The sequence below is a fragment of the Drosophila biarmipes genome, chromosome 2L, assembly GCF_025231255.1.
Source record: "Drosophila biarmipes strain raj3 chromosome 2L, RU_DBia_V1.1, whole genome shotgun sequence".
NCBI lineage: Eukaryota > Metazoa > Arthropoda > Insecta > Diptera > Drosophilidae > Drosophila > Drosophila biarmipes.
Window position 1 is genome coordinate 8,179,438 of NC_066612.1, and position 24,921 is coordinate 8,204,358.

Below are 24,921 nucleotides of genomic sequence, written 5' to 3' on the forward strand. Positions count from 1 at the left end.
CCGTGGAATGCCTTAAATTCAATTTGAATGGGAAAACAATTGCTTGTTTGTGCTTTTAACAATTTTTGTTTATTCGGGTTTCCCTTTCTTTTTTGCATAATTTATACATAGACATATACATTTATATAACATAACACACACATGTACAACTAAACAATAGTTTTCGTTTATCAATTTTATTATTCACTTCAATTCCCCTCGCTTTTGGTTTATTAATATCACTCATACGCCACGTGTGGCAGGTCAGAGAATTGGGCTGGCAGTCCATCAAGTGGCATCGGATTTTTCATCATCCTGCTGCTGCGGCGGACTTTTCCCATTTCCATTTGGCTGCTGTTGGGGCTGTTGTTGTGGCTGTGCTGGCGATTCCGCCTTCTCCTCCCCCAAATTCACAGTGGTCTTCGAGGCGTGCAACTCCGTCTCCTCAGGAATTACCTTGCGACCCTCTTGATCCTGGCAAATGGAGAAAAAATATAAAATAAAAAAACAGGTAAGTGATTAATTGTTTTATGAAAAGAGATGCTTTTTTTGCCATGCCCAATGCTATATAAATAGGGTAAGTATCACAACAATGACAAGCTAAGTACAGTACAACTTTAAAATAGATCTAGAACCTTTAAAATGGGGATTTTTTTTTTAATATTTCCATTGAAATAAAGGGCTTCCAATAGATGGTAGACATATTAAAGTTTTTCTGTACTTTCTGCAATTCAAGTGAGCACACAACCACACACTTTCATACACTCGTTTTATTATACGCACACATGCAATTAGCAATTAAAAAGGTAAAAAGCATGCAAAAACCAATTCCATAACGAGCATAAAAATTAACCAACCGATTCCGAAATAAAAAAAATAAAGAGCGGATAAAAACCATCCCGAATAGCGGCCGCCATCGTGTTGTGTAGTGTAAAGTGCTATTTACAATTTACTCACTCAACTTGCTTTTAGTTTTTCCCTTTGCGCCCTCAACGGATTTTCACGCACATCCGGGCAAGTATAATCAACATGCATGCTAATTTGAGTTTGAACATGAAATTTAAGTGGCCGATAAATTATATTTAATGGAGTTGTAGTTCGATGATTCCAAGAGGATGCTACTTATATGGATGCCACACATAATGAACGTGTTTGCTGTCTGGACTGAAAATTATGGTTCCCATTTAGAAATCTCACGAAAGTCTAGATATAGATAATATTGGGGTATAAGGATTTTTAGGTTCAAGAGTTTTCCCTTTAGCTTTACAAGATCATTCGCAATGTTGATTTTCAACTCGATTTCACCCCTTTAAGCTGCTCCCTAATTATTCCTTCGGGTGCTTTTCAGCGGAATATGCCATTTTTATGGTCCTTGGCACCGCCATTCGAATTTCAAATGATGTTTTCATTTTTCCCCTACTCAATTCCCGATTCCATAAGCATTCCGGCTGAGTTCGCTTCGCATATGCACGAATAAACGAATAAACTGCAGCAGTTGCAACGAAGCTGTTTGGTGTTTTTCCCCTTTATTTTTTGTTGGTTTATTGTCGAAAGGCATTTCCGCGTCATCAAACTTTTTGGATAATTCGCCATGCATCGAACGTAGTTTGCTCGTTGTTTGGGTTTTTATTAAAAAAGTGTTTCGCCTGGCCGCTGCCGAGTGGGGTGGCCGGAAAATGCACCGGCCTTGCAGTTGAATGCACAAAAGTTTTCCAACAAACTCACGCACACAAACAGGAGCACCTTCGTACAGAAATGCGCATCTTAAGTGCCATGTGTGGTGGAGAGCGAGAGGAAAACTGAAAGGAAAGCTCGGGGTACACAAAAGAATGCACCGACAAAAGTTTATGAAAACATCGAAGCTTAACTTTTTTCAAAGTAAAAACATTTTACCGACTAATAATCAAAAACAGATTATATCATAATACCAAAATTTTTCATATCCTCCTTTTTGTTAATTATTATTTTATATATTTTATGTCTTTTCTACATTTTTAAATCTTAAATTGTTCCTTACTTTATTATAAATATCACAATATACGTATTTTTATACTAGTTACTACTAAGAATATTCTTATAAAACTGAACAAATTAATAAGATAGTGAAATGCGAAAATAGTTTTGTATTAGGCATTCATTTTGAGTGTATCTAGTGAAAGAGGGACAAGAATTTCTATAATGCTCCTGTTCAGTTCATTTTGCGCCGCTTTTGTTTCCATTCCTTTGTTTGGCTTCAAGTTGGTCTATATACATTTTAAAACCCCCTTTTACCACTATATTCCCCGCCTCTGTTCTTTGAAGTCCCTTACAATGGGCATTACTTACGCGCAATTTCGCGTTCACTTTTTGTGTGCGTTATGCTGAAGAAGTTATTGGCCTCGACGGACGAGCTACGTATACGGCGCGCTATAAAGTCGTTTCTGGCCAAAATCAACAATGACAAATGTTGCCAGCAGCATCGAATTACGTGGCATTCATTCTGCGATCATTCCCATAAATATTTCTATTTTTTGGGGCCGTACTTTCTCTCACACATCGATAAATCGCTTTCATAGAAAAAGAAATAAAAATAATGCCAGCACAAAAAAAGTTGAGGCGAAAGAAAAGTCTTCGTATATGTGTTTGTTTGTGGAGGAAAATGGGAATTTTCCTAGCTACAAAGCAATGGGTGAAGAAGAGGAGAAAGCAAACCGGAAATCGTCGAAGGAAGCGGAAACATACACACGTACATGTGTATGTGCAGAGAACACACACACAAAGACGTGAGTTCGCAATGCTAAAGTATTGAGTATTCGATTGGGATTCATCTCATACATGGTATTCTTGCCAGAACCGTGGTAAAAAAAATTTAATTTTATCTGAATTATTTTCGGGCAATGTTTTTAATTAGGAGCAGATATATTTCCAAGAAATTTATTCTTTGGGATTTCCTACATGAATATCTTTTTAATATAATCACGGAATACATTAGTATAATAAAAATGTAGCGATCTAAGGCTATATGAACATTTTCAGTCCGATGTGAAACACTATATCTTAATACATGTATATATATTAAAATTCCTTTTGAAAGAAGTTTATAGAATTTTAAATATTTGCAAAACTATTACCCACGGTCGATTGAAAAGTTTGAAACCATTTGCTACATTCGAACAGAAGTTGCCTTTTGCCTTGCCTCGGCTTGTTTGTTATTCTATGGGATTGTTGTTCTTTTGCACTCCCCCACCCGCAATCACCTGCCACCCACGCCACCTCCTTTCCCACCCTCTTTAACACCACCCCCACCCTTGGCATAAAAAACAAACATTGTTGCTTTTTTGCAACAGCTGCCATTGTTATTCCTTTTTGTCAACTTGTATTAAGTTCAACAACAAATCATTTGGCGTAAAACGTAAACAAAATCAAAGCGCATGAAAAAACCATAGAACAATAGGAAAAGGGACATTTTTCAAGCTGCCCCCCATAGCTGAAATGGAAAACTTTAAAGGAGGGCAAAAAGAAAAACAAATGCCAAATGGGATGTGAGGTGATGTGAGGAGGAATGCTCAAATTGCTCGACGAGTGTGCAAAATTAAACTAAACTCAGCTAAGCATTCAGCTAGGAGAACTTAACTTCAGGGGGTTAAGGGGGTCGGAATGGGAGGTGCTTGGTTTTGTGGGTTATGCACATAAAAACAAGTGATGCCCAAAAGTCAAATGGCGCAAGTGCGGGCTTTAATTCAACGAAATAACTTAATGCCCGGATGGCTTGGCAAACTGCGACGCCAGAACCACCACTCTCTACGGCCACCCAGCTATTTTCGCTCCAACCACCCATCAAAAAAAAGTGAGCAACAAATGCTGTATATGCCATTGCATTTTCCTGCAGCCCTACACTGAGAACAAAGCATCTTTAGCCTTTTAGCAGGTGGAAAATAAAAAAAAACTATTATTTCGTGGCGGTTTCAAATGGAAAAATAATAAAGATCATTAAAATCAATAAATTAAATATAAGATATAAGTGACACAATTTTTCGCAGTGCATTAGTGCAATATCTTGGCAATGGATGCTGCTGCCTGAGTTGCTTTTGCTACTGCCGTGGCCTCTGTTTATTCGCATTCAGTGCTGCATGCTTTCGGGCGCTTGCATCCCAGGACAAGCGGTGCCAGAAGGACCCAGGACATGCCATGCAGTCGCAGTTACATATGTTTGTGTGCCGAATTACCCTTTGTCGAGGGGTCACATCGATTGGCTGCAATGTGGCCACACAATGTGTTAATAAAGGAGGAGAATTTCGTTGATCTTCGAATTCTAACGACTTAATTATAAATTTCTTCGAGAGGTTCTAAAATTGTATGTAAATTTAAACCAATACTTAAATCAAAAAAAATATTTTGATTATTTTTATGCATACCCAATGACTTTACTTAATGACTAAGGTCTTCAAAAAACAACTTTAGTTTTAATGTTAAACTAATTTCCAGATTAATTCAATAAGATTGTTTATTTAAGTAGTGAGCTTTTCAAATGATCATAAAAAAATTTGAATATAATATCGACTGAATAATTTTTATGTTCTAATTTTTTATTTTATCTTTCGTGAATTTTTTCCTGATTTGTTCCCCAAATTATAAAATTATTCACCTAAGAAAGGGTAATTCGACATTCGATCTTGCATGCTTCATTTTGTTTTGGCTATTTTTGGTCTTACAGTTCGTTTTGGTTTTTTTGTTTTTTGCTGGATTCTTGTACATTACCATTAACATGGAGCTGGGTATTACGGATAAATCCACAGCGGGTATTGAAGTTAACAAACCACTTGGATACTTTTTCATGCGGCTGGGAAAAAATGTTGATTCCACGCCCTGTTTGTATGCGAATGGCATTTTCGGCTAAAGCATATATTATCCACACGTATAGTAAAAAGGGAGATGCACTCACACAGATACAGACTCACACACACACTCTGAAATCGAATAGAAAGCTCTCAGCTTTCTCTGGTTTTGGCAAATTTATTTTGCACAAAGCGAAGTTTTGGCCCTGCTTCGGGATTCTACAGCCCAACTGGCCTGCAATTTGCAAGCATTGGGCTATACACAGAAAGAAAATGAGCTGATGATCTAGTAGATATTAAGTATCCACACTAATAACTCCATTTTGGCATGTTTTTTTGTGAAAATAGAAAAATAATATTTTTGTTAAGTGAAAGTGGAGCACTGTAATTAAAAACAATGTTGAATAATTTCACAATACTAATTTAAATAAATGCCAACTAAAAGTTATTCGGTGTGTAATAACTTCAACTCCCCGCTGAGGTTGCTGCCCCTTTTTTTAAAAAACACTGTAGTGAACTCATGGTCTTCTAGGGTTTGGTTTTGTTTTATTTTATTTCTTTGCTCGGTGATGTGTGGAGGCAAAACTGTCAGTTTGGTCTGTTTCGCATCGGAATGTTTTTGCTAAAAGCGAAAGAGCAAATGCCAGGGGAAAACTTTGTCTTGTTCATAAATTCATTAATTTGTTGTGTTTTTCTCCCTCCCATTTATTTTGCTGCAGCAGCATTTGATTTATTGAATTATGGTTGCCTAGTTGCCATAAAAGCTTCGCCTCAAAGCATTGAAAATTAATTACGAAATTAACTTTGACAAGCGGCTTTGAGAGTGCAGCTGGCTTGGGTGAAGAAGGGTGGCAGGGGATAATCAATTGCCGGACATACATCATGGCAAAGTTTTTAATTACAGGATAGCTCGGATGAAACTGTACGCTCGATTGCAATTGCAACTTGGATTGGCCAATAGCAGAAGCAATAAAATAGTAAAAATGTCCGAAGGATTTGCCAATAGGTGTTTACAGAGTTGGCTCGAAAAAAATAGAGTTTAAAATACTAACTTAAAAAAAGAAAAGTATCTGAGATGCATATAAAATTCGAAATTCGTAAAAAAAATTTTTCTATTTGCTATTGAAAAGTCTGTTGTTTCCCCCCAAAAGCTGCATTCCAATTAGATTTTCACCTTAAAACCCCAAGCTTTTCTGGGAATTCGAAAAGTTCCTCTCTGCCCGGAATTTAAATTGGCAAGAATGGTGGTTCGCCAGCGGCGAATATGCTTTTGGAAAACAAAAACCAATAAACCCGGCTCGAATTCGAGCTGCACGGCAGCAGGCATGGAGGAGCATCAGAGAAACCAGAGAGAAATCGAATCCACTGGAGCGGCATCAAAAGAAACGACCGCCCAACAAAGGCAACCAAATGCCAAACACACAAAACAACCGCCTCTTCAGTGTCCCGCTCCCGTCCTAAAAAGCGATCACTCAGAAAAAATCTTACTACAATATGTTTCAGTTATTAAGGGAGTATATAAATATATTGTTTTGTCTTCTCAGCATAAGAAATTATTGAAGAAGTACATGTTTAAATATCTTTTCCTAGATAAACATATGCATAAATGTAGTCAAGACTTTCTAAAAATACTTTTTATTTAGGAAAGACGTGTGAAATATAGATTATTAACATAATGTTTTATTTTAAAAGCCATTTTAAATTGGATTTCATATTTTCCTGACTGCAACTGCCTTTTTTCCGAGTGCATGGAATCCGAGGCGGATGCAGTTGGCCCCGGCTTCCGGCTGTCAAGGCAAAAACCAGAGACAGGACACAGCCGGGCACAAAGGACACGCGGCAGCACGCTAAAAAGTTATTGTGGCAACAGATGTTGCAGAGGGTATTTAAAAACCAAACATACGACCGATGAGTAGAGGGTAGACCCAAAGCTTTTTTTCGTCGACGAAAAAAACAGAAATCAAAACAATTGGCAGCAATCAGCGAGACATTCGAGCGCACACTCAAACAAAAAGGACGAAAAAGGGGAGTTTAAATAGATATTTACTCACCTCCAGGACCACGCCCTCAAGGGCCGGCTGTGAAATGTTCTTCAGATTTGTGTGATTCAATTTGGGGGCACTGTCGGCCCGATTGCGACCCAATGATTGATTCGACGTCTTGTTATCGGCCTTGCTCAGCATCGAATTGTTCGAGGACTTGTGATTAATCTCCAGTGCCGAGCGCAGGATATCCACCTTGGAGGCGCTACCGATGTTTCCGTGCCGGGGAACCCCCCTCAAGGACTCCACGTTGTAGCTGCTGCGACGCACCGACAGATGGTCATGGATGTCGGCCTGCAGGAAAGAAAATCAATTTGAAAAGCGCGCTTCGCAGTGTCATTAACAAAATTATCGAAGCAAAAAGGTCTGACAGGTGGACACTTGGACAGGCGGGCAGGGAATCATTAGGAAAGTTTAACTAAGGTAATTATTCATCAACTTACTTTAAATTTCCAAGACTACTCTTCTTCAAACTCCAAGAGGAAACCACAATTATAATTGACTTGGCTTTATCAATAATTAGTTCAAAGGCACTTTAAATTAATAATTGTGGTTTTTTGACCTGACCGCAAAGGGTTTTATTGATTAAGCCTAAACTCACCCGCGATCCCCGGGGCAGCGATGACAGACTGCCAATCTGATTGTATTTAATCATCAGACTCAGCCGCTCCAAGGACATGGAAGTGCCCTGCTCCTTTGTGGCCGGTTCGGTGAGCTTCTCCGTCTCTCCGGCCTCCACTTGCTCCACCTCCTCCTCGGATTCCTCGGTAGTATGATCGAATTTGCGCAGCCAAATCAGATGGAGTAGCCCGTAGGCAATACCTCCGACCACAGCCAGCAGACCCATGTACCTAAAGGCATCTCGAGTGCCGAACTGACCAATGAGGAGTCCTCCAGTAAAACTACCACTGCCGCGTCCTTAAATTGAAGACACACCAAATGTGATTACATACGCGTAGAGTGCCTCATTAGGAAATTACACGTGGAAAAAATGCGAAATATATCAGTATAAAATATAACATAAATCAAACAAGTTTCTTCAATTTTAAAATGCTTCTAATTTTTATAACTTTTGAAAATTTGATTTCATTTAATAATTCTTATTTAAGCATTTAATACGCATTTTAAAGAATATAATACACTTCGAAAATTCTATAAATTGATGAGATTCTTTGTTTGTATCTAAACTAATATCTCACACTGATACACTTCGATGTGCCAACAGAAGACCCATATTTCTGCAACACGTTTTCTTCCTGTAAGTCGGGTACTTACCCAAACTGAAATGAGCCATGCCCAGGACACCAATCAGGGTGGCCAGCAAACTTTTCGGGGCCAGAATCGAGCAGTAGGTCGCCGCAGCCACCCACATGAGGTGGCAGGATAACGACTCCATGGCCTCGAACGGAAAGCACCACCAGGCATTCCTTTATCGAAGGAGAAGGGAATTGAATTTCGGACTTGCATTAGGCCGACATGTGACCGGCATTATTCGCACTCACTCGATGAAGGAGTAGCCCACCAAGCGACCCGCATGCGAGAAGAAAGCGATGATAATCAAATTAACGTGTCCAAAGATCCGAGTGATTTTCTCCGCTCCATACAGGAAGGGTATACTGCTCACAGTGCCCACGGTGATGGTAATGCCTGGTCGACAAAGGGCACGTATTTAGGTAACATTTAACCAGCTCTAATGTGTCCAAACTCACCCAGCAGGTAGTTGGGAGCGCCCAGTTCCTTGAGGTACAGGAACAGGAAGCTCTCGATGAAGCCCCAGAAATTGCCGAGCACAAATAGGAAACAAATAAAGGCAATCACATGGGGCATTTTCAGCAGGTTCCACAGATCTCGGAACACATTATCAGCTGGCAGCTTCTCGCCCAGAGGCATCATTAGAACCGACATCGTGGATATTACCAACAGTACATCGTACGTGTAGAAGGCTGCGGAGTAGTCCGTATAGCCCAGGCCCCTCGAGGAGTAATCAATCATGATGCCCGTTATCGGAGAGAATATGGCCATGCCGATGCTGGAGAACAGTCGCTCGCGTCCGAAATCGCCACCATACTTCTCAATCATTGTCAGCGCAATCGGGTCCATGATGGTCACTCCGGCTGACAGCATCGTGGTGGCCAGGAATCTGGGGGATACCCAATCAATTTTAGCATGGGCACAATAAATTATTAAGTGAAATGAATTGTTTTTAAAAGAGGAAAGAATCAAGTGTTTTTCTACTGTAAACGTCTCAAGACATATTAAATATATTGGAAATATCACTCGCGACTTTGAAAAAAAGCTTTGAAGACTATAAAAATATTAAACTTAAATGCGAAACATAGATTTACCTCTAAGCTTTTTGTCAACTTAAGAAAAAGAAGGAGTCAAGGAAAAATATTCCACTCTATTTTTATAGTTTAAATAATTAAATAAAAATTATATGAAAATTTAAATAATTTAAAACTTGCTAGAAAATGTCTCCCGAAACTCACCTCAGCAAGAAGTAAACCCAGAAAATGATCTCATCGGTCTCCTTATAGTCCGGTGGACAGATTTCCGGGGCATTCATGGTAAAAGTACACCGTTGCATCATGCACTTCACAGCTCCGGATCCCAACTGCGTCATATTCGTGCGACGAACCAAGCCGCCACACCTCAGATCCAGGTCGTCCATATCGGTGAGGTTTATTTTACCCCTGTCCAAGTAGTCCTTACCAAATCTCTGCAGAATATCAGTCACCGTCTCGTTGGCATCCTGTTCGATCTCCATGCCCAGTTGCTCCGTGGGATCGGCGAGATCGGGATGCATTTGCAGCATGAAGTATGTGGCGTCGTCATTATCAGAGTGCACCCAACTATTCCAAGGCAACTTCTGCTGACTGCTATCGGTCACTGTTAGGAAAAATTTAATAAATAATAATAAATAATGAAATTATAATAAGCTTCACCCTTCTTAAAAAGTCTGAACTCCGAGATAGAGTCTATAAGAGGTCCCAACTTTTTAACGTTAATTTAACTCTCCAGTGCATTTGTTTAATGGAGCTGTAATTGTAAGTCATTTTCCCTTTCCATTTTGCCCGCAATGTAATAGTGAGTTTTTCACATAATCGGACAGGCAGTGAAATTGCTTTTGCACTTTTCCTGCACTTTTCTGCACCCCCGAGGAGAGCGAAGCCAGATTCCTACTTGCATTCGTGTCCTGTTGTGTTCTGTTGTGTCCTGGGCCCTGATGTCCTGTGCTGGCCATGCATGACCAATTTCCAATTGTGCCGAGTGTCAAGCGTACAGCCCAGTGTAATGCCATCATGTTTAGTTAGTTATGCACTTTTGTCTGCTGCCGTAGTGCCCCCTTTTTGTGATTTCCAGCCAGGACATTACCAAAGTTTCGGTCTGTTCTCAGTTTTGTTTAGGTGAAATGGGGCAGGAAGAAAGTTTTGCCAACAACTCATTTACTTTTCCCTTATGAGTAGAGCATGAGTGGGGTTTCGCACTTTTGGGATTAGGGAAATCACAGTACGGAACAGAAACATTTCAAGCTAGATTGATTATTTAACATACGAGTATAATATTTGATCTGAGGTATGTACCTCAATTTAGATTTATACATGATTGTTGGCATACTTTCAATGATAGTTATATTAAATAGTCGCAATTTCTTGCCCAAACTTTAAAGCTTACCCATTTTAAATTGAATGAAAAGCCACAATCTTCTTCGTTGCAAAACTAAACTGTTTACCCAAGATATTATCCCAAGTGAAAGCACTCTCTTTCCCATCCCCATTGGAAATATTTTCATTTTACTCCCCTATCTATTTTCCCATACCTAGTGACAAGCTGCCGCCCACTTTTAATAATGTGGAATAAGAACGCCTCTCAGTGAAGTTTTTTTTCCGGAGAATTGGAAAAAAGTTTCCCCGTAAACTTTGGCTCCCCACAAAACGTCAGGCTTTAATGACAACCACCAGCCACCGTACTCGCACGCACTCAGACAGGTTGAATTATACTTATTTTTTGTAGTTTCATAGAGAGTCGACTCGGTCTTTGGCTTTTATGGAGCAAGTTGTTCGTGGCATTTCTGCTCCTGCCACGGCTCCTGTTCCCGGTTGGCAGCTCACAAAAGACGGAAAAACAAACTAATAAAAGTAAAACACACGGACAGGACAGGAACACGGACACGGACACGGGCCAGGATACGGACACGGATACGGACATCGACACGGACACGGACGGAGTATATGGATATCAAAAAATGGCTGGGGAGAGCATAGGAGGGCATTGCAAGTCGACAACAAGTAAACTGAGTGGAAGAACAAAGGACCAACTACATAGAAGCAACTTGCAATCCTACACTTTAAAAGTATTTTCCTAATACCTTTGAAAAAGGGTTTAGAAAAGATGTAAAAATAAGATGTGTGAAGCTTTTTCAAACCAAACGGACGTTGGTTTGACGATTGCACTAGTTAGTTACTTAATAAATAAATAAAAATTAATAAAAAATAAATAACTGGACATATATTTTTTTGAGTGCACGTCCAACTGCCCATGATAATAACGCTGTGGTCAGTCGGTGGTTGCGCAAGGGGAGTCCACTGTGGACGGGTTCATCACGTCACTTACAATTCAATCCCTGCATGGACATGGCTGACAGTTCGGCTGACGATGACTGGCCGGGCTCCAGACTCCGACCCAGGCCCACCTCCTTCAGCTGGGACATTGGCGGGAACATGGTCGATGACATATTAAGTACTTCTTGGTATCTGCTCCTCGTTTGCGTTGCGAATAATGCTGGCAATGATGACGCCGGCGATGCGGTGGTCGATGTGGTTGGGGCCGGCGACGAGCTCGATTCGGAGGAGGAGGGTTCAATTGTGGTCGTCCTTGCTGTGGTTGCTGTTAGCTGGGGTCTCTGGGTGGTCGACGTGGTGGCCGGGCGGACGTCGTACGCCGGGTTATTCGTGTAAAGCTGTGGATTAACTTGCTCCTGCATCAAACAATAGTCGACGCACTGATGCACGGCCAATTCCAGCTCCGGTTCCTCCGGACACTCTCGACTCGGACACGGAGACCACCAGACCTGCGGAGAAAAATGCGGAGTGAAAAGACAAAGGAATGTATTGGAAATTAGAATTGGGTAAAGGATTTGTGCAAACGGTTGGAAAGCCAAAGCATGTCGAACAGAAACTTCAAATATCCCTGGACACATGCTCGGACTCCTTACATCGATTGTTTAAGCCGGTTGTAAGCTTGCTTCCTGGGAATCGCTCTAAAATGGTATTATTGTAACTAATAGAATGTGTAAAAGGAAGCTTAGCATGGCTTCGACTTGTATTTGTATTTAACACACAGTTAATAAAAATATTTGAAGGTTTTCCTGAATTTAAATATGAATTTAAACAGGTTATTCAAAAAACAAATAAGTTCTAACTAATAATACCAAATGTAACATAATTTCCATAGTTTTTTCATTTTTTCGAAATAATTTGATTATAATTTTGATTCTAGGAATCAAATACATTAAAAAAAAAAAAGGAATAACGAATAGTCCTCAGTAGGCCGTAAATATTCCATCACAGCTCTCACACTTCAGTTAGCTCAGTTCCCAGTTATCAAGTTATATAGGTAGGTCATACAATCACCAAGGGAAAACTAAGGAAAATCTAGAATGTCTTCTCTGCCGACCAAATCCTGGAGCATTCAGTTACGCGAACTGGTCACCTCGCCCTTTGCCATAATCGCATTGACCTGTGTCCTGGGTTATGTTACCTACATAAAGACCAGGCGTCAGCACGGAACCTACGATGATGAGGACTACGAAAGGGAGGGGCACCGCAAGCTGCCAGCTCCACTGACGGGTCTACGGCTCAATCGAAAGCAGTTGGCCAAGTATAACTCGGAGCGTCCGGACAAGACCTATTTGGTGGCCCTCCTCGACGTGATCTACGATGTGTCCAGTGCAGCCCATGACTTTGGACCCGGTGGTAAATATGCCAAGCTATCGGGAACCGAGGTGACTGGGTTCATAAAGAAACAAGCCTTCTTCGAAATGCGTGACTATGAAACATATTTGACCGAATGGCAAATGATGTTGGAGGATTTCTTCTATCCTGCTGGCAAGCTAATCGATGGTGAAAGGGAAGTGTTCCTCGAGGGTAAAGTTAAAGTGAACAACATGAAGGATATTGAGGAGAAGGACAAGGAAGAAGAGAAAGAACTGACTCAGGAACCAGAAGTGAAACCAGAACTGATTCCAGAACCGATTCCAGAGCTTCCCGACTTGGACTTGGGTCCACCAGATGAGGCTATCAATTCTGACTGCGATTCCCTACGCACTGCCTATGATTTTCCACCAGGACAAGATGATCGTCTTGATGAGCTGAATGATGAAGACGATGAAAAAGATGCTAATGACAAGGAAGATTTCCCTAAAGCTGGCCAGGAGGACAATGATGGCAATGCCCCAACAGATGAAGCTCCCAATCAGACCATCTGGAATGACACAGATGTAACGATGGTGGCCACTTCGTAAATCCCCTCACCTTCACGCATCACCCATCGAAATCCAGCCAAAAGTGGCACTTAACCCATCATAAGCCTCCCATATATGAACTTAAGCCTCAGCCATAATAACACAAACATAAATATATTTCGGATTTTATGTGTATCTGCATTTGCAGCACTTACACAGCGAGAACCCATCATCAAAACTTTTTTACACAGCTCAAAATTGTACATTGCTTGAGGTTCAGTGGGGATTTGTAATATATTGTTATGAAATAAATGGGTTAATGTGTCAGAGACTTAATGTTTTTTATTATTATTTATGACATCGAGTAGAGAAGTCTTCAACTTAAACATCCCTTTTTCGACGTGTATGGCTTGTGGCCATGTGTTCGTGTTTCTGCATATATCCGTTACCGATTTTAATGCGAATTCAATAAGGCTCTTTCAAGGGTTGCAGAGGGCTGATTGGGCGGCAGTATCGAGCGCTCGCCTGCAATAATAAAATGGTAATTTCCGTTCACTGCCGTCGCCGGCGGTCGATGCCAAATAAATTTATGCCAAACGGCAAACCGAGCTCGGCTCTATAATGGCATAAAATAGTAAACCGCAAGCAACAGGACATGGCCAGTGGTACGGGAGTACACGGGATGTGCTACATGAGACTCCGACTCCTGGATCCCTGGCTTCGGAGGATGGCGACGTCCGGCGAACGTGCGGAATGAACACAAATGTAGCCATAAGATGCGTTTGCATGCCCTTATGCCAGCCCAATCGTCCTTTAAAGAGGGTATATACACTTGCGCTTGGGATATGGGCATGTAGAATAAAGTAATGTAATATTTTAGGACATACAATTACTTACAATTTTAGCCTTTTATATATGTTTCGCCGAGATTTAATAATTTTTACTAATTTCTTCATTCTTGAAATTTAGGATATAGAGTGCAATTTCTTCAATAATTTCTTCTTAAAATATGATCATAAATATATTATTGTAAAATTTATTTACTTTCTGTATGCTCATTGTCTAAAATATATGTAAATTTAATTATAAAATATTCGCAATTTGTGTTACATTGGTCTATTAGTAAATGTGAATGAAATCAATATCAGATGGATTCGGTGAATATCTTCCCTTATTTCTCAAGAGAATTGTTTTCTTAGGGTATTTCGTATTCCCCTAGTCGATGTCTGAACTTCCCCTGTTTGCTGCAGCTATTTTAATGGTGTTATTGTATTTTATGGGCACATCATAAATACAAATTCAATATACGCCCGTGCCAAGTGGCCACTGCTGGGAGGCGGGATTGGCCGCCATTGGTTGCGTGTGTGCGTATCCTTCAGATACATTCGTGGAATGGGGCGAGTGCTGGGCCGTCTTTTGGCCAAGGGCCAAGGACCAAGGACCCCGAATCCAGGATCTCCCCCAAAATAGCAGTTCCATTGCGTTTCATTACGACTAACGGCAATGGCTGAAGTGCGATTGCGAGTGTGTGAGTGAGCGAAAGAAAGATTTTAATGTGTGTGCGAGTGTGCATTCGTGTTGGTGTTTTAGTGCGGCTTAAGTGCTGGCAAAACGACACTAAGATAAATGTACGTGATACACGGGCACGGACATGAAACACTCACACTAGCACTCGGAAAAATCCACACAATTTTCCTGTTAAGAGTGTCAACAAATATTCTTTAGCCAACAAAATATTCTTATTATTTACACAAAAACAAATTGTGTAAATATATCTTTTTTAAGTTAGGCGATCGTAAAAATTTAATGGATACAAAAAAGTATTCCTATTATTTACACAAAAACAAATTGTCTAAATATACCTTTTTTTAAGTAGGGCGATCGTAAAAATTTAATGGATTTAATTTGTAATATACATTTTGCACTATGTAGAGTCATATTCTTATTTTGTAAGGTAATGCTTGTCGTGTTTTAGGTCAAAAAATTGATTAAAAAATACTCTGTCTCAATTTTTATATTCAAAATGAATTATCTTGCACAAAGAATTCAATAATTTTAAATTTTCAGCTTGTTATTAAATTACTTCCAACCTTGTTGTGCAACATAAGAAGATTTTTTGTTAGTGCTTGTAAACCTGATGTGCACTCGGCTTAAGTGGATTTTTTGGCACCGCCTAGAAATAGAACTTCTAGGAGAGCCCCGAATATTTCCCCCACTCTGTAGAGTCTTGTAGTTGCTTCTGGTGAGCTGTTTCTAATGCGTTCCATTCGCTTGCTGGCTGTCAGGCTGCGTTGCTGCTTCTGTCATTTTCTATTTTCCATTTTCCATTTGAATTTGTTTAGCCTCGGCTGGCTCTCAATCGTAAGGGCCCTTTGGCTTCGTTTTACCATAATATCCCAGTCATGCGGATGTCTCTGTCCCCCTGCTCCTCGCCCCCCTCCGTTTCGCCTGCCAGGCCATAATTCGATTTATGTAAAACTCTTGTAGTCCTGTAGTCCTGCGACTGCTGCAATTTGCTGCCCGAACTCGAGAGCTGCTTGTGTCCAAATGCAATTGCCAAAAGGTGTGAGACTGTCAGCGGGTGCTCCTCGAACTCCATAAAGAAAATGCAATCTCGAGAGGATTGAGCGGAGCTGAACTCTGGTCGAACACCTCGAGGAAAAGCTCTGGCAGCTTCTGTGTGCCCCGAAATCTCTTCCATGGCAGCCATAAAGCATGTACTCAAATTTGTTATGCCACATCTGACCGGCTTAAAGGACCCACAGGACCCAAAGGACACGCAATAACATCCAACCCCCAGCCCCCAAAGCCCGAGTCAGAGTCGTTTGCATTGATATGATCATAAGCATAAAGCGCACACATATATATCGATATCAATAAAAAGGAAACGCTGGGGGAAATCACAGAAATTCTGGTTCAACATATATATGTATATCCTGCCGCCCCTTCTTTCAGATGGCATGACATTTATTTGCTTTATTTCGATGATTTTACATGACGCAAATTTATGCACAAATGCAGATAGAACCAGGAGCAGGACCAAACCAATGGCAACGGCAGCAAAAAGGACAAAAAATTCGAAAAAGGAGGAGGGATGTTCAGCTGCTGCACTCAGAGGGTGACAGAAAAACAAGTGCACTCGAAAAATACATTTACATAGATTCATAGGATTTTCAAATATTAAATATTAAAAGAAAAGCAGAAAAATCAAATACAATAGTGATTTTGTTTGTATAGTCTACCCATTTTCATCCTGATTTTCAAATTTGTTATGTTTGTATATATATAATATATTTGTACTCATTAAAAGTTCATCAAATTCAATTTAAATTAGCATTTTCTATAAAATTCAAGTATATACTTTAATTTTTTTTAATTTTAACATCGATTTTGTTTGTTGGTTGGATGCAGATATTCACATTGCCACAGTGAACTGACCGAAAAATACAGCTCACAAAGAAAGTAAAACCAATTTAAGAAATTCCAAAACAATTTCTATACTTGAGAGTTAATAATTGTGCCCCTTTGTGCTTCTATGTGCTCTTTTGTCAAGGGTCGAGTCACTTGAATAGAGGAATAACTGCCAGGACTGGTACTCCCTGCGTATACGTAATATTTGCCACCGCTCCATCTGTGTGTGCCGCGTCGCATTGCGTATACGCTACGTGGTGCGTTTGTGTGTGCGCCAGCATGTGGCAAGCTACTGGGAGCACAGGAATCGACAGGAAGCTGCCGAGCGGAACAGAGCATCTCCCCGCTTTTTATCCGCAGAATCGCGCAACGCGGCAACGTGCCACGCATTAGATACAAACTCCACCACACAGATACTTCGCACTGGTATGGATGTTTCTGTGTGCATGATGTGCTGGTGTGTGTGTGTATAGGTGGGTATGTTGCATGTGGCAACATTATGTTGCTGCTGCCTCGAATAAATGCCGGCTTTTATGTAGTTCTCGTCTGCCACATCCTTGGCTCCCTGGTCCCCTCGAAAATAGAGACATGCCGTGACTGAAGTGGGACCATTGTGAAGAGTGGAGAGAGCGCTTAAAAGCAGTTCCCAATGGCCAAGAGGATGCCGAAGATTTTTGGCAACTCGCACGCAACAATTGCCATTGAAAATTATCTGACGGGCTGCAATAAATTTACTGCCCGAAATGTAGAACACTTTAAGAACGAAAGCGAATTCAGAGCATTATTAACGTTTGCTAGAAAACGTTTTACTTTTTTGTGGTTTAGAATTTCGTATCAAAATTATATTTTTTCATACGAAAAAGAAAATTATAATTTAATAATAAATCACTGAGTTTTTATTATTCAAGTGCCAAATTATTTGAACAAAATTATCTAATATGGCTGTGGTTTCCCATTGGACATAAATGCAAATTAAAAACGAAATAATTTGTTTTCTATCTAAATAAATGGAAATCCCACAGAGTGTGCTTCAAATATATGAGATTTTCGGCTTTGTTAGATTATAATTTGAAATAAATATATTTACCACACTTTAATAAAGCTTCTTTTGTAGAAGCCAAATGTAGCCTGGAGGAGCCAATGTGAAATGCAATATTTTCATGGGTAACACCTTAATTGCACATAAGTTTGAAACATATTAAGTGTGAGATATTAATTACCAGCCCGTAACTACATACACTCCCCTTCACTGTCAGTGCAGTCAAAGTCATCAGGAAAATGTGAAGGGTATGAAATACGAAGACGTTAAAGTGGGGAAAGTGCAGGGTAACCATGAAGTAAGCGCATTAAAACTGTACAAGAGCAACAGCTGTTTCCCCATGAGCAGGAGAATAATGCATCCACGAACTTTTCCCCGCGAGGGAAAACTCAGAGCATCGAGGTTGGAAAACCGCAGCAACATCATTTTTAGCTCTTAACTAAACAAGCGTCTAAAGATATTTACCCACGCACCTCAACCACAGCCCCCTAAGCAGATTACAGTCTTCGCCAAACATTCAAACTGATTGAAACGAAGTCAGGGTGCTTTAATCGATTAAAGGTGAAACTTTTCATCGCCTTAGAGTGTGCACAGTAAAAAAAAATGTTGCCAGATAACACCGCCTTACTTTTAAAAGAAGAATATCATTTTCACTTCAATATTTTAAGATCTAGCTCTGTTTGCACTTCATATTTGCTGTATAAATCATATTTACTTGTTTCTACATAGTATTTCATTTTTCTTTATTTTGTTGTGACATATTTACTTTATTTTATTGCAGTGTGTGAACATCTTACCTCAATATCACCGCTGTCTGGGTGTCTCAATACGAACGCCGATGGCACCACGCCCGGTATCTCCTGCTGCGGTATAAAGAGCAGCGAGTGATGGAAAATCGCATTCAGGAGCAGACTCATCACAACGACCGGTTTGTATTTGCCAAATTTGTCAACGAGGAAGCCTGCAGGGAGTGAGGAGAAGAAAAAAAAAACGAAAATGGAATCAATCTGGGGAAAATGTAAGCGAAATTGCAGCAAGATGTTTTGAAACTGCCGCGACGGTTGTGTGAGTCCCAGAGTTCGCTGCTCAAAGTAAGTTGTCTACAATTTGGCTGGGGGCTCTGATTGGTTGCTAGCAGCTTAAATGCAGTTTAAGTTGGATTTGCCACACCAAGAAGACAAGCTGGAAGAGCTGAAATAGTCCTGAGCGGTGCCTCTTAAATTTGGGCAGCAGTTCAGTATTGTTTAAGGTTGGCTATAAGTCTTAACTTTCAAAAAAGGTTAGAAATGAATAGCTTGTGGTAAATGAAATGTACAAATGTTTTATTGGCTAAAAATTGAATTGGTATGTAAACTAACTTGTATAAAACTTATATTAAATCACAAACCTTCGTAAATACAAAAATATTTTAATATTGTTTAAGTTTGGACAGAAGTCATCTTCAGAGATAAACATTTACAAAATTGTAGAACATAGACCATCGTAAATAATAAGAACACTTATCTCAAACTCCTTTGAATTTATTATTATACTCTTTGATATCATCCCATTTTATTTACCCATATATCTTCAGCTCGTTTCACTTTTATCGCGCCACCGCTTGCAGCTTTCAATGCCATTAAATGGGACTATCTAGCAAGATTATAATGCAGGTTGGATGATCGAAAGTTTGATGTCGCAACTTTACGAGAGCGTTTTCACTTAGCTCACATTTTATTTATTTTTTCCCCAGCTTTTACGTCGAACAATTTGGCCAGCTTTATGCACTTTCCCCCACCACCAGCCTCGTCTCTTTGTTTCAGCTTGCATCGCTCCCATCAACATTTATCTGCGGCGAGTGTCCACATAAAATGTTTAAAAACCTTCGCTGTCGGCGACATTCCATACCGCAAATGCATTTTTTAAAATGCAAAAGCAAATAATAAGAATGGATATACAACGCGGTGGACAAAAGGAAGCGAGTGCAACCGCACGATGGGGGCACTTCACATACAGACGGTCAAAGGAGAACAACAAGAACTTTGTTTAATTGTCATTTAAACTGCAAGTGAATTAAATTATTCGCACTCGCTTGGAAAAGTGGCCTGGTCTAAAAAAGAAAATGTGGCCCAATGAAAAAACGTGCACCATAGCTGCTGGATAAAAAACCAATCAAGTGTCGGCAGTTTGGTTGAATAAATATGTATTTACGAAACGAAGAGCCTTTGAAATCTTTGTTTTTTAGTCCGGATTTAATTATTTTTATTGGTTGCTTTTTAAATGAAATCTTTTAAATTAATTCTTAGTAAAAAAAAACAATTTGCATGCGTTTTATTTAGGGTTTTACATTACAGAGTTATACAAAATATTATAGGTTAACATTTATATTTCACTGGTTGAGTAGATTTAATACAACTTCATTGTGGCAAACCCGCAAAAACGCTTCTTGGCAATTTTCGGTTTTTGCTGTCTTAATGCACGAGTAACCAAACAAGGCAAAACTTTTAATTAAAATCGACGCACAGCGCTAATTAGGATGCATTAAAACAATTAACCGCCCACCTGCAGCTCACTCACCTGTTATGGGCGGGCTAAGAAAAGTGGTGAAGGGCAGGGCCAGGTAGATAATTGCAATCTCCTCCACCGTGAGTCCAATCGACTGCATGTGAATCGTCAGGTAGGGCAGAAGCGATGAGGTGGCTGCAATGACAAAAGGAGTACAGATTATTGTGCGAATTATTGGCAGTCGAGAAGGAGAACTCAATTATCAGCAGGAAATGTGAAGTGGGGGCAAATGCTCAAACGAAATGATGGAATTTCTTTGGGGTTAATAAGGCCGGTCGAGGGTAATTAAAAATTGTGAGTTAATGAGGTGGCCAGAGAACAGAGGCATTAGATTGGCCACAAAAGGTCATCAAACTAATGGAAGGTTGACAAAGAAACCCAGTTTTATAATTAAGATACCACCCACTTTTTTAAGGCAGGATATTGACATTTCATTTGGTGTCCTTTTTTCCCTTTCTTTTTAATTACAATATTTTTATTACTTAGTTGATTGACATTGAGCAAACACAGAAAGTGTAATAAAAGGCAAGCAGAATATTTTTTAACATGTTGATAACTAACAAGCAATAAAAAACTTTTTTAACTTGGTTAGCTAACAAAAATATGCCCAACTAATGCCAACTAATATTTTTTCTAAAAATTCGTAAGTCAATCAGGACATTAAATGTACATTATTGACCTTTGAAAATGGTTCACAGGTGACACCGCGAAACCGAAATCGAAAAAGGGCCACAGATAATCGCCCTGCATAATTTATGAACATTAACGCACCGAGCACGCGTCACGAGGCTGCAGTCAAAATGGAGGAAAAGCGGGGAAAGTCGAGGGCGGAAAATAATGGCAACAAATTGGGCGAAACAGGGAAGCAGTCCCCAACACTCCCAATTTTCCCCGGCTACCATTTCGTTCCACAGCCTTGACCAATTTAAATGCAAACACGCCAAGGATCCCGGGCACGTAGAAATGTGCGTGTGTGTGCGGACTTCGGGGGGGAAAAGTGCGTGTCCTGAATAAAATTCGTTTGTTAAAGTGCAGTTAACACTCGGCCTCGGAAAACGGCGGCTTGAATTGGTTTTTACAGCTCCTGCTGCGCCTCAGATAATTAACAATAATACGCCGTGTGTGTGGCTGTTTGCATTTGCTCAATGCAATAACAATTAATTGCTCGTACGGCCGCCGCCCCGTTTCTTCCCTTTCGCTCGGCGGAAACGGAAACGCAAGCATGTCAGGGCTGTTTGGCTTGGCGGCCATTCATGTTCATTCGAGTTCGCGCGCACAGAAAGAAAAGCTCTCGAAATAACAAATAACAGTGCTTTTAAACACAAAATAAGCATATGAATGATGAACAAAAAGCTGACACACATAAGAGAAATATTATTTTCTTTCCTCCCTTTCTCTTAATGAATCCCAAAAATGATCATAATTTCCGCTTCTCCAACCATATGAGAAATTCAATATTCTAGCAAATTCTATTTTGACCGCACAGCTGGCAGTGTACAGTTTTCCTCTGCTCCGTTCGGTTGGGATCTGTTCCTGCCACGCTGTCATTCGTAATTAATGTCCCTTTGCCCATTTAAATTCCTCTTTCTCCCCCAACCAACTTTAATAATTATTATTCCGTTTTTCGCTTGTCGCACATATTTTCGACTATGCACAAAGTTTTTGGTAACACGTTCAGGCCATCTATGCAGTTTGCAACTACTATATTGCACTTTATTTGTGAATATTTGAGGGGACAGGTGGAAGAGATCCACAACTGACACTGACAAATGGAAAATGGAAAATGTGCTGCCAGAAATATTAATTGCACTTTATTTTTCTGCCTGTTTTTATTCGGGGACTCATCGACTGGTGAATTTTTATTTAGGGCAACGGCTATGCTGGTAATTTAATTTCGGAAATTAAAACTGATTGATATGAAAGGGAACTTAAAAAAAATACTTTTGGTGCACCTGTCAGTGCTCAATGTTGTAAACCATTTAAAGCTTACATAAAAATGAGAAAAAAAGAGCACATAACTATAGGCGTAATTCAAATTGATCGAAAAGAATTTAATATGACGAAATAATGTTAATTAAATTAACAAAGGATTCTTATGCAAACAAAAGGCATATTTCCATAACTAATTACAGTTTAATATATTTGCTTTCATATGCAATCATCAATTTCCCATAATTTTTCTGACTTGTACTCTATTTATTATGAAGGCATACCTGTTTTTCTGGGAATCCACAAACACTTAATTGCATAATTAATAGGTAATGTCATAGGTTTAAAAAAGCATACACAACCGTAAATGTTATGCCCTTACATAAACTCATGTTAAAATATTTGTATTTATTTAAAGAATTTCAATACTTGGCTTTTTATATCATTGTCATTTTCTGTTATTTTTTCAGCTGTTGAATTTTTAATATTTACAATAGATATTTAATTAATACACGTTTCAACATAATTGAAAGCCAAAGAGCAACAGAAAAATACAATACTGCATTGAAAATTGATTAAACAGCACAATATGTCACAAAAAATTGAGGAGGAGAAGCCACAATCATTTTAATGACGTGCCCTGAAATTCCTTTGTCTAGCCAATGAATGGTATTAAATTACATTTTATAAGGCCATACATACATGTTCTAAGCCAATTAAATTCTGTTTTGAACTTTGAACTGCCCAAAAAGCGAGACGAAAATAAAAGAAATGCCGAAAAAGAATCCTCGGCTCGACTTTAGCCAAATAAAAAACGCATTAATACTCATTTTAGTGACAATCCGAGTTTAATGGCAAAAGACAAAGGGAGGTGGCGGCGATGGTGGGTGGGTAGTAAAATGTTTTCGCCATTGACCGCCAGAAAAAAGCATTCAGAAAATGGCGCACGGTCAGAAAACGGAGGCAGCTACAAACATGTGTACACACTCGTCCAAGGCGAATCAAAGTAAACCTTTCTCAAGCTTAAATCTCATAAGCTAGATTTATTTACAAAAGACGCACACACACACGGAGGCATTATGAATGCCTAATTGCCACACGCTGGGAAAATCTGCTCAATGTGCATCAGACTCTAACTGAATTTATACAAATGTGTTACATCTTTTCCCCAGCCTAATTGATAACTTCCGACCAGCCCAGTCCCCTACATTCCGGAGAAGGGGATTCGTGGAGTGTGATAATGAATTCAGATTCACTGCCAGAGAAAAAGTCGGTCTGCCGGACTTTGCTGCTGCTTTTTTCCAGCTGCTGCACCGCATATAAATTAAATTTATATTACTGAGATATGGCAAAGGCAGACTGTACATCCATCTTGGCACATTGGTAAATATTTTGTAGGATAAATGAAAAAATTGTAATTATAAATTATTACAAAGTATACAAGTCAGTTTTCCCTTCTAGTAATATATTAAATATGTTTTTAATAATGGTTTTGATTCAGTTATCTTTAAAATCCTTTTAGGTATTTAAAACAAATGATCTAAAAAGTATCAATTATTTACTTTAACAAGAAGCCATTGCCACCACAATCAGTTCGTTTTCTCTTAAAGCAGCTATTTTCCTTTGAAACCAACGTGTCGTATGCGTGATATTGTAAAAACCAAGGCAAAAGCCTCTCCTCAGCTGTAAAATATCACATCATTTCATTACGTTTTCTTTTTCTGATAAACGTAATTCCAAATTGGTTTTTAATGATATATTTTTCCTATTACTCACCGCCATACATCACGAAAAGGGTTATCTTCAGCATTATCAGGTTGGGATTGATGCCGCGTCGCTGGCAGAACTCGCCGAATCGCGTTAGCTCCACCTTCTCCGTAATAGCCGGATCCGTGGCCATCTCCTCGCTGACCATTTTCCCCATTTTCCCGACTAACACTCGGCTATTCGCATAGACTGGTCGACGGTTTTGAAGTTCGTTTCAATGAAAAGCGGCCAGCGGGCAGGGGAAAATTGCCACCGATCTAAGTTTCTCGGTCACACACAGATACGCACACAGACTAACACATGGCGAGGCACTCAAAATTAAATCCCTAGTTTATTTTGCTTTTTACGATTTCTCTCGCTGGCTTTTTCTTGTGATTTTGATTAAATTCAATTGAAATTTGTGATCATCAAGGCAGACCAAGCCCGTTGTTGTTGCTACACGTATATATCTATATATGTTACACACCAAATCACTGTGCACGATTCGCTCGAGTTTTGTTTTCCACAACTTCTAATGCTTGATCTTTGTCGTTTTCTATTAGCTTTTCCGCTTATCGCGCACTTTTCAAGGCTTCCACTATTGCTCCACTTTGGGATTTTCCCCTCAATTTGCTATTCCAAAAAGGCTGCACTGCTCGTTCCCATCACTTTCTCTATTTGTTTATGACTTTTATCCGTTTTAGTTGGCCGCTTGAACTTTCCCAGTCGCCGTTCGCTTTGTGACTGAGCTGCAGGAAAATGAAAATCTCTTATCAACCTCTCGGCTGTATCTGTATCTGTATCTCCAGATCTCCAGATTTCGTGTATCCCCCCGATCTCTGAGCACACTGATCATCATAATGATGATGCTGATTCTAACTTAAATTGGTGCGCCGCTCAGTGTGTTGGTGACAGATCGCGGGCTCTGCTTGTTGGTGTCTTGTTGATGCGACA

General features: G+C 39.7%; 2 protein-coding genes across 3 annotated transcripts; one reads left to right on the forward strand and one right to left on the reverse strand.

Annotated features, from left to right (window-relative positions):
• Positions 1-26: 26 nt before the first annotated feature.
• On the reverse strand, positions 27-24,715 carry LOC108032576 (uncharacterized). 2 transcript variants are annotated; one of them, XM_017106478.3, is made up of 12 exons: positions 23,998-24,715; positions 20,305-20,427; positions 18,546-18,709; positions 11,450-11,906; positions 9,325-9,724; positions 8,545-8,975; positions 8,338-8,482; positions 8,111-8,262; positions 7,437-7,753; positions 6,845-7,129; positions 4,717-4,824; positions 27-453 (listed from the first exon to the last, which is right to left on the reverse strand). In XM_017106478.3, the coding sequence occupies exons 1-12, from the start codon at positions 24,143-24,145 to the stop codon at positions 268-270; spliced, it is 2,916 nt and encodes a 971-aa protein (XP_016961967.1). In that variant the 5' UTR covers positions 24,146-24,715; the 3' UTR covers positions 27-267. The 2 variants fall into 2 exon arrangements, with proteins under 2 accessions (XP_016961967.1, XP_016961968.1); XM_017106479.3 differs by lacking the exon at positions 4,717-4,824.
• LOC108032577 (uncharacterized) lies at positions 12,416-13,629 on the forward strand. Its single transcript, XM_017106480.3, has one exon. It carries the CDS (start codon positions 12,495-12,497, stop codon positions 13,356-13,358), a length of 864 nt encoding a protein of 287 aa, XP_016961969.1. The 5' UTR covers positions 12,416-12,494; the 3' UTR covers positions 13,359-13,629.
• Positions 24,716-24,921: the final 206 nt, after the last annotated feature.

Excerpts from the sequence above, each read along its gene's own strand:
- LOC108032577 (XM_017106480.3), top strand. The coding sequence starts at position 12,495 with ATGTCTTCTCTGCCGACCAAATCCTGGAGCATTCAGTTACGCGAACTG.
- LOC108032576 (XM_017106478.3), bottom strand. The coding sequence starts at position 24,145 with ATGGGGAAAATGGTCAGCGAGGAGATGGCCACGGATCCGGCTATTACG. Across the intron at positions 7,130-7,436 it reads CGCTGCCCCGGGGATCGCGG|GCCGACATCCATGACCATCT; the intron begins GTGAGTTTAGGC and ends TCTTTCCTGCAG. Across the intron at positions 454-4,716 it reads TACCCAGCTCCATGTTAATG|GATCAAGAGGGTCGCAAGGT; the intron begins GTAATGTACAAG and ends TCCATTTGCCAG.